The sequence below is a fragment of the Emys orbicularis genome, chromosome 11 (genome assembly GCF_028017835.1).
Source record: "Emys orbicularis isolate rEmyOrb1 chromosome 11, rEmyOrb1.hap1, whole genome shotgun sequence".
Lineage (NCBI taxonomy): Eukaryota > Metazoa > Chordata > Testudines > Emydidae > Emys > Emys orbicularis.
In genome coordinates this window covers 72,789,241-72,806,255 of record NC_088693.1, presented here as the reverse complement: position 1 = coordinate 72,806,255, position 17,015 = coordinate 72,789,241, and the positions used below count along the sequence as shown (strand labels likewise).

General features: G+C 41.8%; 1 protein-coding gene across 1 annotated transcript in view; it reads right to left on the bottom strand.

The window, feature by feature from the left end:
• Positions 1-3,063: 3,063 nt before the first annotated feature.
• NDUFA10 (NADH:ubiquinone oxidoreductase subunit A10) overlaps positions 3,064-17,015 on the bottom strand; it is a 64,806-nt gene continuing 50,854 nt past the window's right edge. The window contains exon 10 of the mRNA XM_065413309.1: positions 3,064-3,514. Within this exon, the coding sequence (XP_065269381.1) occupies positions 3,446-3,514 (69 nt within the window). The 3' untranslated portion in view covers positions 3,064-3,445. The remainder of the gene's footprint in view (positions 3,515-17,015) is intronic.

Genomic DNA, 17,015 nt, shown 5'->3' with positions numbered 1-17,015 from the left:
TGACTGAAGTGCTGTCCACACCGTCGCTCTGTCTGCAGGAGGTGCTCTCCCATCCGCACAAAGCGTCTTCACCAGACGTGCTACAGCAGTGCAGCTTCTCGTGTAGACCTGCCCCCGAGCAAGCTTTTCCGGAGAGAAGCATGGTTTGAATTTGGTCTGTGGTTGGGGTACAGCGAGTTTGTCTTCTGTTCTATTTCAGCAGAGGAGTTTATCACTGCATTCGCTCTCGCCAAAAAAGCTGTGTGGTTAACATCAAAACCATCTCGTTAGAAAACATAAGGAGGCACCTTAAGACAGGGAGCAGAATAACTCATTGGATCCCATAGCCATGGCCCCGAGCCAAGTGTCATTGCTCATTCTCTAAAAGGGAAGCATTTTTTTTTTTTTTTAGGAGGGAGGGAAGGTGTGGAATTAAAATGTCAAGCTTAAATACAGCGTTTGCTCTGTGGTTCAGAGGACACGGAGATAACGAATGTAGACAGACTGACCCTGTTAAACGCCGCAAGATTTCAACTCTCCATCAGCTAACACGGAAACTACTAATGGACAATTCAAGTGCGAAAACACAAGCCAGTCGTCAACTGCAGGGCTGGTTGGAGTGGGAGGGTTTACTGGGAACCCAGAACTCCATAAACCCATGTGAACTAAGGCTATGTCTACACTACCACTTACGTCGGTATAACTTATGTTGCTCAGGGGTGTGAATAAGCCACCCCCTGAGCAAGGTAAGTTACACTGACCTAGGCACCAGTGTGGACAGTGCTATGTTGGCAGGATAGCGTCTCCTGCCGACATAATTACTCAACCCCTGAGTAAGAGGAGAGATCTCTGATGCAGCTGCACCGCTGTAAGCTTGCTAGCATAGCCATAGCCTTCGTTTTAAAATTGGTCAGGGGTTATCATCAACTCATAGAATTTAATAGCCGGAAAGGCCCATTGTGATCATCTGAACTCCTGGATAACACAGGCTAGGGAACTTCACCCAGCGATTGGTTCAGTTCATATCTGTAGCATTTTGGAGACCTCCAATGGGATTCGCACTCTAGGACTGGCAAGAGGTCTTGGTGACAGCGCAGACTACAGCCTATATTGCACAGACGCTGGATACTACAGAACAAACTTTAACCGACGGTATCTTGATGACTGTAGATACTTAACCTTTTCAAACCTACTAAAAGGCAGGAGAGAGTTGACCGGGGATCTGTAAGTTGACGTTGGCATGACACCGAATGCTAATTAGTGGAATTAAAATCTAAATACCTTTTTCAGTGTTGGTTCAGAGGGAACTCTTTTCCCAGTAAGGAAAAAGTAACAGCAAACAGAGAGAAGTTAGAATCAGGAGGAGGAACATTGCTTTTCTTATATATTTAGTTTACAGTCCTTGAAGCTCCAGTTAAATCTGGAGAGGTTTATGCTGTATGTTTTGTGTCATAATGTGAGCTGTGCGTGCATTTTTTTCTGATTGGAATTATGTTCCATCTAAAGCAGGGCTTGGGGGATATGCATTTCATCAAACAGGACGATTGGAATTTTAGGGGAAGATTTGTTTCTTTGCTTCCGACCGCTCCACACCACACACAGACAGAGCACCCACCCTGGAAAATTAAACCGAGCCCCTTTTCCAGCATTCCAAATACCAGAACTTCACATTCCAGCAGAGGAGCTTATACCACACTTGCACACGCAATGCCAAGTGAGTTACCAACGTCCGCAGAACACGGAGGACTAGCTTATGAAAACAGTGTTGGACCTCTCAAAAAAGGACTTGTAAGGTCACAGCAAGCCCAGCAGATGTCATCTCTCCTCCACCCCTCCTTAATGATTGCTTGTAGGGTGGCACTCAAAACACGGAAGGAAAAGCTAGTAAAATATATGCCTAGCACACTCACTGTTCAGCTTGCATCTCATCTGCAAGGCTAATACAAGGTCCAGGTGGCAAGAGGAGCCTCAAAACTGGCCCATGCTGAAGTGAGAGCTGGCACACAGCCATCTGGATAGGTGTGAGGACTAAGGAAGTGTGTGACTGTGTTGCCAATTCCTGCTGCACTCTTTGGCCCCTAGACCTGCCTGTCTCCTGTGGCAGACACGTTTCTGAGTGGTACCTGCATATGCGCATTTCCACAGGGGGAAATGCCAAGCTCCAGCCTTGAGGCTGGAGGATCTGATGAGGCCCACAGCCTGAGAGCTCTGCAGTGCTCCAGGCCAGTCTGGAATGGGGAACTGTGGCCCAGGTGGTTGGGCACACACATTTGTCACTAAGGACTTTCCTGCTTTACTTGCACATCTGACATTATGCTGGAGCTGCAGAAGCTGATCTGAAAGCCCCAGTGTGAACGGGGAGTTAGCAATACACTACCAAATGGAGTAAAACAGCTGATTTTTGATCGGCCCAAGGAAATAGGCAGGAAGGGGGCTTGCCTATCTCAACATCTAACTGGGCCCCCAAGGCAGTTTTTAAAGAAGCCTTTTCACAATAGACTTGGTGCAGGAAAAGGGAGCCGGCCAGACGTGGTTGCTTAGACAAGAGCACTGCCCTAAATGTTGGAGTGCCTGGCAGCACTTTCATTCAATGATTAAAGTACTTGGCCCCTAGCTGGAAATGCAGAATTACGACAGACTGAATCTGGACAGCGCTGCTAGAAGCAATGCCAGGAAGCCTAATTTTTATGATTGGTAACTAAAGCCAAATGAATCATTTATTTAAAAGAACTCTGTAACTTCGATTTTTAGAGACATATAAAATAATAATGACTTTTACTTTGCCTTTTATACTCCAACATTTTGATTTATGGTTTTATATTAAGAGAAAGAAATTAGTGCTCAACTGCTGGCAATTATTATGAAATCTTTACATTTGTAAGTGCAACAAATACTTTGTTGTTTAAATGTGACCACTACTCATTCCCCCTCACTCTTGGTGGCTTTTTAAAAAAAAATATAATTTGTTTGCTTTGATGTCAATACCTATGAAAGACCTATTTATAGAAATACAGCTGCATCAGAATGGTGTGCCTAACAGAACTGCGTGTGACACGGGGATGGAAATATAAATTGGAAAAATCATAAGGATACAGGTTTTATTTCTTTTCAGTTCAGTCAAACAATCACAATCCTGTATAATATGAAGCCCCAGGTTTGATGGCGATTCCATGTTGATCTTAGAAAGGCTACCACTGCAATGTCAGATTATTACAATTACTGTGGATCATTCTAAAATAAAAATGAGCTGAATCCCAAAGGAGGCAAGACGTTTCCTTAAATTAAATATTACGGTGGTTTGTCTTACTTTGAGGCCATTCTCTTACACTCTAATTCCCGAATCACTTACACGTGTGTCCTTTGTGCTGCATATACAGTAAATGGTGAGCAAAGAGATTGAAAGCAGCTTCTTTATCATTCAAATTTTGTGGTCATTCGGTGTTAGGGCTTCAAAGTGCGGTGGGTTTCATTTCAGCCAGATCCACTTGTCCCCCACCTCGGAGTTGTAACCTTTGTCAAAATTGCGACCAGGAAGCTAGAAAAAACGAACAAGCTCAGTCAGGGCTAGGCCATTTATGATGATAAACCATTTTTTCTTCTTCTTCCTCTGCACTTCACCCCCCAACACCTTTGGCCAGGTTTTCAATTTAAAAAAAGACTAGTGATTTTTGGGTGCCCAATTTTCAGCACTTTCTAAAAATCAGGCCTCTTTAAAGTAACTTCAGTTGGGCATCCACAATGAGAAGTTGCTTTAAAAACCATTGGCCAATATTTCTCTTGGTTGACAGCTTCAGAAACCTGGAGGGATCCTAAAGGTTTAAAGGGTTCATTGTAGTTTGTCCCACAGAAATGGAGTAAGAGTGTAGATACTAATCCCAAAATAAATGCAAATTAACAATACGAAAGATGGCATGCATGAAAAATCCAATTAATTATTACAGTAAAACTAATCCATTTAAAATACATTAATATTCAGCCTGTATATGCAGATCTAACTTGAATTCATTAAAACAGAAAACTTTTTCAAGGGGTCAGTATTTTCATTGCATTTTCAATTTGCATTTAACAGACAGCTGTTTCCTAATTTGCATGGTAGCTAAAGTTCCTCATACCATTTATTCAGGTCTCAACGACTTCATCTGAAAATAAAGCTATGACAACCTTTGGTTGGGACACATCACAATCTTATTACTATATGCTACTTATGCACAGTGTAATGCATTTCCAAATAGAATTCTATATTACTTAACACACCGTCCCTTTAAATGGAAACCAGTTTTCTGGATAGATTTTAGACAGCTTTTCCCTTAACATTCTAGAAAGTTCAGTTCTGCCCAAGCATCTCACATCCCCTTCAAGTGGGATCCCAATGGACTCTCCAGCTGGAATGATTCATCTTTTTAGACAGTTCTGGTGAGAGACTTATCTAAAAACAGTTCTGGCAATTTCTGTGGTATAGCCCAGGTCCAACCCTCTGGGATGTGTCGGCCTAAGACCATAAGGGAAAGGGAAGCTGATCAGGACTTGAAGTTGACAGGTAAGAGGAATGAGTGGAGAGAACCGTGCAAGTGTGAAAACCAAGGAACAGGTGGGAAGTGCAGAGAAAAAAGGGGAGAGGCCAGGATTGCTAGGAAAGGAGATAGGATTGATCCTGCTGCGCTAACTTGAGAGAGGACAGGAAGGGGGGTTATAGATGGAAGTAAAGCAAAGGTGCATGGGAAGAGCTGAACAAGAGTCCTATTGCTTGGTAGGATGGGATACTTTAATGGAAAGCAACTGTGGGATCCATGTCTGAGCTGGGCAGGGGATCAGCAGACCTTCTGAGTGTTAGCAAGGGCATGGAAAATTCAAGTGCAATATTAAAAAAGACAATCCCTTTATGGACAGTCTCATGCAATTTCTCAGTACACACACACACACAACTCTTCTACTTCAAGAACTACTTCCTGCATGGAGGTGGAAGGAAAGGAGCGCAGGCAGCCTTGCTGAGCAATGCCAGGACAGCATAGTCCCCTGCCTGTGCACATGAACAGGAAGTCGAACCAAAGCATTACACAGCCTACATTTTCAGTATCCAGGAACAGCACAAAACCACCCCACGGTACACAGTGAGAAATCCCACTCCAGTACAGAATTCAATTTCAAGCTGCTAAGATTTTGGGGTGGAGGCAGTGGGGTGTTTCTTTTGAGTATCAGCATTTTTAAAGGATTACAAATTACGCTGTCTAAGGCCAGGCCTACACTAGGAAAGGTTTGCTTGGATAGCTATCCTGCCAATGGACAAAAAGGTGCTCTGGCTGTCAAAGCTTATTTCAGTTCCCCGAGTGAAAGACGGCACATCAGCAAATGCACTTTTATGCCACTACAACTGCGGCTAGACTAGGCCTCTGGTCAGTAGAGAAACATAAGAAAAGTTACACCCCTATCCAATATTAATAAACTAGTGAGAGTTTTAACTTAGACCCAGTGTAAACTGACCCACCCAGTAGAGAGACAAGGTGGGTGAGGTAATATCTGATTGGACCAGCTTCTGTCAGTGAGAGAGAGAGACCAGCTTTCAGACTTACACAGGAGCTCTTCTTCAGGTCTTGGGACCAACACATCTATAATACTGCATGTATTCAGTAGACACATACTGAGGCCTGAGTCTACAATCTGATCCATATGGGTGAAACCAGACATAAAATAACTACTTTGGCAACAAATCCCCCAAATTCAGTGAGGCCAAACAGAGGGAAATACATTTCAGCCTTTTTTAAACTCTGAGCTGTTAACACTTTCTCTGACGGAGGCACAGACAATGGTCTAAGAATGCCAGAAGTTCTCAGGCTCTTCTTTGCAGGATCCATCAGATAACAAAAGCCATCTATCCCTCTAAAGAGTTGGTACATAACTAACATCAAATATACAAAGCACATCACAGTTCTGTAAGATGATGCTCAGCACGTGAAGAAAACGTAACACTGTAAAAATCTACTGTGACCTCAATGATTTTTTAAACAATGCTAAACATTGATCTGTGATGTATAAACTCTTCCCTGCCTCTGTTCCCCACACAGATAGTGGTAATATAGCAAGAACCACAGGCTTATTGTTTTTCTTTTTTAAAGAAGAAATAAAGTCTGGACAAAGAACTATTTCGAGTAAGTGCACTTGTTCACAGCATGGGAAGAGGGGTGCAATTAGGTATTGATGTGGTCGATGGCAGTTTGCTATGCCACAGAATATTTATCTAACAAAAATGGCCTCATCCTGGATTAAGGTCAGAAAGAAGCAACGTCTGTTACGACAGAGATCAAATGAGTCACAAAAGGTTTCCGTGTCTTGAACACAAACACACCCACCCACCCCATCTAGTAGAAACTATTACAAGTCACCCCGATCAGATTCTCTAAGGTTTTTAATTTAAAAGTTGCCTTTTAATGTCTCATCTAAATATCAGATGCAATCATGCAGTCCTTTTAACAGCAACTCCTGCTGATTGAAGAGTAGATTTGTGATAGCGTAAGTCATTTGTTTCCATCTCTACAACACAAATTTACAGTGGAAAGCTGGAGAAAAAAAAAATCTATTAAGGCATCAGGCTGCTGTGTCCAGCCTGCATCTATTAATTCTAGCACAAAAATTGCTCTCCCCAGCTTTCTTAAGGCAGATTTAAAGAAATTCCCAGATGATGATAATCAGATTATTAAAGCAACAGGGGAAGGGGGGGGAAGGGCGGGTCGTATCTGGGGGAAAAAACATGAATTTTATTATTTCATTTCTGAGTAAATATCCACTCTAAAAAAAACAACCATATCTTACCTCCACCACAATTCAAATTATCCAATACAAAGATGCCATGTGTTTTTTGTTAGAGATATAAAGTACATGAAAGCCATTGTTATAATACAGGGGTTGGCAACCTTTCAGAAGTGGTGTGCTGAGTCTTCATTTATTCACTCTAATTTAAGGTTTCACATGCCAGTAATACATTTTAACCTTTTCAGAAGATCTCTTTCTATAAGTCTATAATATATAACAAAACTATTGTTGTATGTAAAGTAAATAAGGTTTTTAAACTGTTTAAGAAGCTTCATTTAAAATTAAATTAAAATGCAGAGCCCCCCGGACCGGTGGCCAGGACCCGGGCAGTGTGAGTGCCACTGAAAATCAGCTCGCATGCCGCCTTCGGCACACATGCCAAAGGTTGCCTACCCCTGTTATAATATGTATTCATCGAAGAAGGGTTATTCAGTCAGACTTTTGGCAAAGACATTTGTTAAAATACAGAGCCAAGATTATATGAATTTGAGGACGTATTACTAGACAGGCTCTTAAATTGCTAAAAATTCAAAGGGAAACTAATATAGTTAAATGAAGTCACATATCTAGTAAGCCATGCCATGCAGCAACAGCTCAGAAAAGAAACCTGCAGCAATGAAGTGGATACTGAACTGAAAAAGTGATGTAACTCCAACATTATTATAGAAATATATATGGTTTGTTCTGAGCATACTTCAGAGGATGCCCTTTCTCTGAATGTAGAATGACTGAGAAAATCTTTTCCAGTGATTCTAGTGAAGTCCTTTTAGGTCATTTAAACATGTATTTAAAATAACTGGTGGGTAAGTACAGTTAGTCATAAGTCAACTTTTTCTCTTTATGTAATAGGCAGAAGCAGAGCAGGATTGGTACTTGAAATGCACTGCATCTCAGTCCCATTAGCCCCTCCCCCCAAATTGGGCTCCTAGGCGGGGGTTCCACCTTACCTACCCACACCTTTTTGGTCAGAGGTGGGGGAAGATCGCCCCGATTACCCGCTACATTCCCTTTTGTTCTAACGTGAGTTAGAAAAGTTCTAAGTCTCATGGAAAACAAACAGAGTTTCTCCGAGAGCAGTAATGAAAATCAGTTAATCCACATAATTAATGAGCGTGGCTGGCCTGTTCACAGTACTGCTCTGTGCTTGAGAAAACTTTTCAATTTCACTAAGGCTTGAATTAGACTAAAGGGAAGATGCAGCTGACTGGCAACGTAAAATCAGAGCAGGCGTCTCCTCATACAATTAAGAGGGAAACATTTAGGGCCAGGATCCTGTCCCAATTAAATCTGTTTTGTGATTACATGAATGGCCAACCAAAGAATCCCCGGTTTAGAGGATTTCTCCAGTGGGGCAGAAGGAGCATAGCTGAACCTATGGTGTGCGGCCAGGGAAAGGGGCGTAGCTGGAACACTATCATCTCTGCCTATCCCCAACTATTTGAAATGCCCCTGGGAACAAAGGCAACCTGAAGTGCCATGATTAGGGAGGGAGTAGAGGTATGAAACACAGACAAAGCCAACTTTGTCCCTTTAATTCCTCCTGGGCCTTGCACTGCACACATCATGCCCAGATCTGTGAACTGTGTCATTACTAAGGTTCCCAAGTAGAAGAGGATTGTGGGGTGAAGCTTATCTTCATATACAAATCCCAGAACCCACCTTCTGATAAAGTAAACAAAGCCAAGTTATTTGTAGTACTGAAACAACATCTAGAGGCCTTGGCCAGATGCTGTGCCAACATAGTAAACAAGTGTCTGCCCTAAAGAGCTTCCAATCAAACACAAGACGGGGTGACAGACACACATGAGCAATGGAAACACCCAATAGATCATTTGAATACATCTCCCTTGCAAAGCAGAAATGTGCCTTCCAGGATAGTCACTGCTGAGTAATGCAAAACATAAGAATGGCCATAGTGGGTCAGACCAAAGGTCCATCTAGCCCAGTATCTGGTCTTCTGACAGTGGCCAGTGCCAGGTGCCCCAGAGGGAATGAACAGAACAGGTAATCACCAAGTGATCCGTCCCCTGTCACCCACTCCCAACAAAGCCTTTTCTACTATCTTAGCAGAGAGGAGTAGGAGACCAGGAATCAAACCTTGATCTCCTATGTAACACTGCACTGAATTAATCAAACTTGACCAAAGGGCCCATCTGAACAAGAGTATGTGACACATCAACTCCTCAAACTGAATTGCTGCTCCGAAGACAGAACTGACTCATACAAAGGAATTAATTTGCTCAGATTTTTAAAAAGCAAATTAGATAAAAAATAAAAGATCACTTTACTAATTAAATTAAAAACGACACCACAGAAGTGTGTCAAGAACATGAATATGATTAAATGCCTCTTTAAAATGGTATATGTTATAGAATAATGAACAGTTTCAACAAGGTGTTTACTGTACACTACAGTTGCATTTCACAGATCCTCAAAAAAAATGAAAATCAGACATGTGTAGCCAGAGCCGCCTGAGAGTTTAAACAATCTAGAAATGTCTAAATCCATCATGAAGTTTGGAGCCTGTCTTATTTTCCAGAATTTCTGGACCGAAGAGAAGAACTACCTCCTTCCCGCAACTCCTTGGCTGCTTTCATTAACCGCTGTGCTTAACAGCTAAAACAGGTCCATAAATAACAGGTTTTGAACACTGTGGATCAAAGAGTATTTAAAAACACAAGCCATCACTCTGCAAAGCACGGAGGCTTTTACCAATCTCCAAGCCTTTTCATTTGCTGACCATTTATAGTAAGTACCATAGCAGCACCTGTCATTGCTGCTATTAGTTAAGGTCTATTGCTGTTTCCATTAGAAGCCCTGGTTTTCAGAGGTTTATAGCTAAGGTGGTTTATTTTAGCTGGCTGTAAATTAAAGTGCACGCTTTTCACTTCAGATACCGTTTCTTCTTAGAACTCTTTAAACATTGGTTTAGACATTGGACTTTTTGGGGTAGGCTTGGTATTACTTGCTCCAGTGCAAAATTATCTAATAGAAAATAAAAAAATCTGTGAGCCAGATACACATGCTTCAGAAGAATAGCACACTAATTAGGATGCTAATTTTTAAGGCGCTGCTACAGTTCCTGATTTTGGCAGAACTCCCAATGAAGTCAATGGGTTTTTTAGCCCGAATAATGAGTACTGACCTAATATTAAAGTAACCTATTCTTCACTGAAGTAAAAAAAGTTACAATATGAACAGACGAGCAACTGTCCTGCTAAGCTGACAGGCTCATTAGAAGAACAGTTATTAATGATCTCTGGTTTCCTCTAGGTTCTTAATGCATAAAATGTGTCAAGATTCTCATCACTGATTTGATTTTGGGTGCCCAACTCGACAACAACTTAAAGGGCTCTGATTTTCGGTTACATCTATTGCTAGCCACTTAAGAAAATCTTGGCCCAATACATGTATACACTGGCATGAAAAGGGTGATCTAAGCTGCAGTTATGATGCCAATATAAGCAAGAGTAATGTCAGGGCAATCCAAATATTTTCTACGTTATTGCTAAAAAATAAAGAAAATGAAATGCATACAATTTTTTTTTTTTTAAGTAACACGGATGTTCACCACACTTTTTCTTGCTGACATGTTCTGAAATTTTACATAGATAGATGTATGTTGCTGCACATAAACTGAGCTGTACTGTGAAGATTTTGGTCATCAATTGGAAATTATGAGTCTTCTCTGCTGTCATATCCAGAATGCTGAAAAACAACATCTGTGGTACCCGCAGCATAAGGGTACAATGCCAGGTGAAATATTTTCCATCCACTACCCATATTGGGTCAACTGTCAGAAAACTACGGAAGGTATTAGAGTGCTGAGAAGGGTCATTAACGATGATATCTCTGGGACTCCTTGTTTGTTTTCTTTCACCGATTAACTTACCAAACTTGCTCAAATTAATAGTTGATTTCTCCAACTATCAGGACTATAGACAACCTAGAGCACAGCTGTGTTCTGGCTTTTACAATATTGCCAATAATAAAGATTCAGGCAGCAGAATTTAGCTGATTAAAAGAGATTAGTAACAAAATTATATACTTCTATAATGGCAAATCACTACAACATCTATTCTAAGCACTCATATGCAAGGCAGAACAGAATCCACCTTGCTCTTTCGTAGCAGAACAGTGTTAATAGTAAACATTGACTTTAGTCAGTAAGGTAATACCTAGCTCTTATCTAGCACTTATAAGTAGATCTCAAAGCACTTTACAATGGAGGGCAGTATCATCATCCCCATTTTACAGGTGGGAAAACTGAGGCACGGGGTGGTGAAGTGTCTTGCCGCAGGTCACCCATCAGGCCAGTGGCAGAGTGGGGAGCAGACCCAGATCACCACATGACGCCACAGGAAGTCGCTGTAGAGCCAACTGACTAGTGCCATGCTGAATAAAGTGATTATTATAACTGGGTATTTATTTTTCTGATTAGTCAGTACTAAAATGCATCTGAAGCCTCTTACCTTTAGGCTTACTTATGGTTAGTGTCATATTAACATATTTTAGCAAGGTAGCAGCAGGCTTTAGAAACGCCAATTTTAACCCCAGAAAGTTAGCTCTGCACATAATTCAGTTTGTGTGTTGTCAGAAGTGCTTCTCGTCAATAAGAGCTTCCAAAACAATGTTCTCCACGAACCAAGAAATTCAGAAATTAGAACTGACCCTTCAGTTTTAGGCTATGCAAAATCCAGCATATAAACTATGCAATATTTTCAATTCTTTGAGAGCCCTGCAGAATCCAACCTTACAGAGCAAGTCAGGAATAACCAAAGGGAAAATAATGGGGCCAGTGTTCTTTGCACAGTAAAGAATCTGAAAAAGGCAGCCTGAAGTCTTTCCCCATTCCAAGAAATAGAGTCCTGTCTAAGAGATACTAGGATCATCATCAAATCTTGTCCTCCCTGATTTTGCTGGAGGCCTTCTGGGTGGCCCAAAGGAGGGGCATGGGAGCTCTCTGACCCCAGAAGTGAAATAGCCAGGGTTTTAATCTTTAACAAAACTTTCTCCACAGCTATTTGTTTGAGTTAAAAGGGCATATCTGAGGAATCACCTCTCCCCCCATCATACTGCCATAGCGGTGGTCAGTAGAAACACTCAAGCTGGATCTCCCTTGTTATGAAGGAGGCACTCTGTGAGGGCTACAGAAGTCTGGAACTTGCTTGGTCCACTATAGCCTGAATTTGGTGACTTTACAGGCATGTTGCAACAGACATCCGCTCAACAGGGTCGTTGGAGGGGGCTGACGGCACGCTTCTCACAATGAAGAGAGATTCTTTTATTTTAGGTTTCCTGCTGACCGGGTTCCTGTTCGAAATGGTTATTTTAATGGTGCTGGCATTTTATTGTATTAGTAATGATGTCCCAAAAATTTTTTGAAGCAGTCTACCAAGCCTTCAAACTCACCATTTACACTGGTTTCACTCCCTTTGTACTCTACTTTATAATCCTACTATTTCTTTAGCCGTCTACAGATTCTTCCAGGGAAACCAGGGCAGGTAAGATTTAAACTTCTAAAGCAAAACACAACGAACAAAAATCTTTTATGCTCCATTTTATAAGTAGTGAAAGAAAAGCACAGAACACCCATTTTCCCCATTGCAGGTCAGCTTTAAAGATAGTTTGGTAGTTCATTTAAAATCTACTGGTTTTTGTTTGTTAGATGCTTAAGGATATTTTATCAGACAACAGTCTTTTCACACAATATGCACAAACATTAAATTTGATAGCAAGAACAATTTTATTTACAGGAATCTGCTAAAAAAGTCATTTTGAAGAGACGAATATTTCACAAAGCAGAACACTTAGAAATTAGAGCCTTTTCTTGTTTATTGCACGTCTGTCTTTATTAAACTTTTTCTTCCTAGCTCTGAGAACAGACAGTGCTCTGTATTAAAGCTGTCAAATATCTCCATTAAAATAAAAAATGGAAAGGGAGACCTTGATCCACAAAAATGAAAACAACTGAAGATGGTAAAGGAAAAAATAGCAGGGGAGAGAAAACAGAAGATGGTGTTGCCATAGCAGCTGTCTTTGATAAAGTCATACATAAGAAGGGAGGGAGTTACCCTAACAATAATTAGCCTCCTTAATTTTGGAAAAACAGAGAGAGGCTAAACTGAAACACAATTTACAATGTAATTACTTACATTAAAGAAAGAGCTGCAGTGTTCTAAAAACATGACAATGTCTGGCTTGGAAAGAATTTTTTCTTTTCAACGTACTGAGGACATTTTCTGGGTAGGTAACATGGTGTTTGTCTCAATCACCATATCTAAAATCTGAGACCAATGGCCAAAATGTTTATTACTCCACAGTACAATTATTTTGGCGTTAACCCTACATTTATTATTCTGCCACAATCTCCCTGTTGCTCACCCTGACTCTGGAATCCCCAGCATCTAAAGTATTTGCTCTGTGGTGTCCTTGTATTTATTGTAAAGGGAGGATTAGTATGGAAGCCCCGAGTGCTCTGTACTAATGAAGAAGGATGGGAAGATTGGAGGCCTGCCTGAGTGTTTATTCCCACTCCAGGCATCATCCCCACCCCAACCAGAGCTGCCAGCATGTGTCTGAGTAGCACTTCACACACAGTGAGGGCCCAAGCTGTATCTTCTTTTAGTTAACTCACTTTTTGGGCTAGTATCATCATTATACAATAAAAATACATCTCTTTATAGAAGTCTTATCTTTGGTTTTTTTTTTTTTCTGGGGAGGGGGGAGTAGGCATTCAGTGAAATTGAAAGGTGTGAAATTCAAAACTGATCAAAAGAAATACTTGTGGAACTCATTGCCACAGGATGTAATTGAACAAGAGTCTATGAGGGAATGGACATTTATAGATTCATAGATTCTAGGACTGGAAGGGACCTCGAGAGGTCATCGAGTCCAGTCCCCTGCCCGCATGGCAGGACCAAATACTGTCGTATGGATGACAAGAATTTGTCCACAGTTATGTCAGTTAATGCCTAAATAAATGGGAAGGGATATTAAACTTCACATTTCAGGGCTTAAGCCAGATCTCTAATAGGGATCAAGACAAGAGTTACAGGGAGACAAGTTATCTTACATTCGTCTGCTGAAGAGTTTCTCAGACCCTCCTCTAAAGCAGCTAGTTTAGGTACTGTAGGAGACAGAACACTGGACTAGACAGACCACAGGTCTGATCCTCTAATGCAATAGCTATGTTTTCTTCTTGTCATAGACGAATGAGAAGGGAGACTTCCATCTATTGTAATTATAATATACATTCCAGAAAAGAGACAAATTGCTGGGCTGCATGGTTATTAATTCAGAGCTGCACTTCCAGAGAAATCCCAAGTGAACCTGACACACTGAAAATGATTTTGCATGCATTTTAGAGCCCTGAACAAACGTACAGGGAGCAGTGGACTTCAGTACCAGCCTCAGACTCAAGGATGACTAGTGATAATTCACTCACTCACTCATGCCCGTCACCCCAATCGGGGTATGGGCCGCCAACCACAGATCTCCAGAGTCCTTTATCCTGGGCCATTTGCTCTAGCTGGTTCCAGGTATAGCCCATTTTTATGCTATCAGCCTGAAGGTCGCGTCGCCAGGTGTTTCTTGGACGGCCTCGTTTCCGCTTGCCTTGGGGGTTCCACCGCAATGCCTGTCTAGTGATGTTGGTTGGCTGCTTGCGTAGTGTGTGTCCTATCCAACCCCACCTTCTCCTTCTAATTTCTTCCTCTGCTGGAAGTTGACGGGTCCTCTCCAAGAGGTAGATGTTGCTGATGGTGTCTGGCCAGTGGATCTGGAGAATCCTTCTAAGGCAACTATTTATGAAGGTCTGGATCTTCCTGGTGGCTGTTTTAGTTATCCTCCAGGTTTCAGCTCCATACAATAAGACTGATTTCACGTTGGAGTTGAACAGTCTAATCTTTGTTGCCAAAGACAGCTCTCTAGAGCTCCAGATGTTCTTGAGCTGTAAGAAAGCTGCTCTTGCCTTACCGATCCTTGCTTTGATGTCTGCGTCCGTGCCACCCTGTTGGTCGATGATGCTGCCTAGGTAGGTGAAGGACTGCACTTCTTCCAGAGGGCTTCCATTCAGTGTGACTGGGTCATTACTGATGGAGTTAATCTTGAGGATCTTGGTCTTGTCCTTGTGGATGTTGAGGCCAACCTGTGATGACGTGGCTGCCACTACGTTGGTCTTCTCTTGCATCTGCTGTTTGCTATGTGAAAGGAGTGCAAGGTCATCGGCAAAGTCCAGGTCATCAAGCTGGGTCCACAACGTCCACTGGATTCCATTCCTACGCTCATAAGTGGATGTCTTCATAATCCAATCAATGACAAGGAGAAAGAAAAATGGTGACAACAAGCATCCATGTCTGACTCCGGTTCACACCTGGAAGCTGTTTGTAAGCTGCCCTCCATGGATCACTCTACAGTGTGTGCCATCATATAAGTTCTTAATCAGGTTGACCACCTTTGCTGGGATGCCATAGTGCCGAAGGAGCTTCCAGAGAGTCTCTCGATCCACGCTATCGAATGCTTTCTCATAGTCAACAAAATTGATGTACAACGAGGAGCTCCACTCCATAGACTGCTCGACTATGATGCGGAGCGTTGCTATCTGGTCCGTGCATGATCTATTTTGCCGGAAACCTGCTTGCTCATCTCGTAGCTGTGGATCGACGGCATCCTTCATTCTCTCTAAGAGGACTCGGTTGAAGACCTTCCCTGGCACCGACAGAAGTGTGATTCCTCTGTAGTTGGCACAATTGCTGAGGTCTCCTTTCTTGGGGATTTTAATAAGATATCCCTCTTTCCAGTCCGCCGGAATCACTTCTTCTTCCCATATCTTCTCAAGGAGGGGGTACAGCATTTCCACTGAAACATCCAGATCTACTTTCAGGGCCTCTACTGGAATATCGTCAGGTCCAGCCGCCTTCCTATTCTTCATCATAGTGATGGCTTTTCTGATCTCATCTCTGGTTGGTCTGTCACAATTGATTGGAAGGTCTTCGTTGGCTGGGTCAATGTCTGGTGGATTTAATGGTGCTGTTCTATTCAGGAGTTCCTCAAAGTGCTCCGCCCATCTATTCATCTGTTGTTCTATTTCTGTTATAGACTTTCCCTGCTTGTCTTTGATGGGACGCTCTGGCTTGCTGAACTTTCCCCCACTAATTTTATTTAGTTCTCAATTAACAGCAATATCAAAGGTTTTCAAAGACTGTGTGTAGGGGAAACACTGACTAGTCTTCCTTTGATCTGCAGTGAGAAGAGAGGAATTATCCAGCTCTGGTTTCTGAGGTACAAATGCTGCTTGTGTTAACGTTTTCCTTCAAATAATCATCTGCCTAATTTTGGGAGAAGAGAGAGGACATGTTTGGAGGGGTGAGAAAAGAAGTCCCTAGAAGGTTCCAGCAGGACTCACTGATTCAGTTTGGGAGTGTGAAGTGTAGTATTATTTGATTCCTTCCCCTCTGTGGACACCTCTAAGTAATCTAGCATCCCAGGAAGGCCAAGGACTTTGGCGTATTCTCTGTCAGAAGCTGTCTATCATTGGAAAGAGAGAAGGGGCACTTGTTAAAGAATTCTAAAGTCTTTGCTGCTTCCTGTCAGAATTAACACGCTTATCTTCCAGTGATCTACATGACTTGACACAAAGTTATTTTTTTACTGAGTTTCCTTTTACCTCCCAACGCACATCTTTAAATTTTATAAAAAGCTGCTGAACCGAGCCAGATACTTACTTAATAGTAAAAGAAAGATGCAGCAAGTCTGGTCTCAGAAAGAGAGAGATCATTTAAGAACAACAAAAAAGAAAAAAAAAAGGGAAGGAAGGAAGTTATATATAAGGGTAACTAAATTCTAGAATCCCAATCGTTGGAGGTTTTTAAGATCTGGTTGGACAAAACACCAATCAGGGATGGTCTAGGTTTATTTGGTCCTGCTTCAGCGCAGGGGGCTGGACTTGACCTCTCAAGCTCCCTTCCAGACCCATATTTCTATGACAGTTTGAAGAAGGTAAAAACAAAAATCTTATGCAGCTGCCTCACTACCGTAAACAAAACAAAACAAAACAAAAGGTTGGATATGCCTTAAACCTTGTTCTTAGGAAGGTGTTTTCATAGGTCCTCATGCCTAATGAGAATTTGAATGAAAAACAATTTCTGCCTATAATTTAAGAAACCTTGAAACTGCCATTATTAAACAGCAAAAGTACATGCATGCGCTGGTCTGGAAAGCCTAGAGGTTAG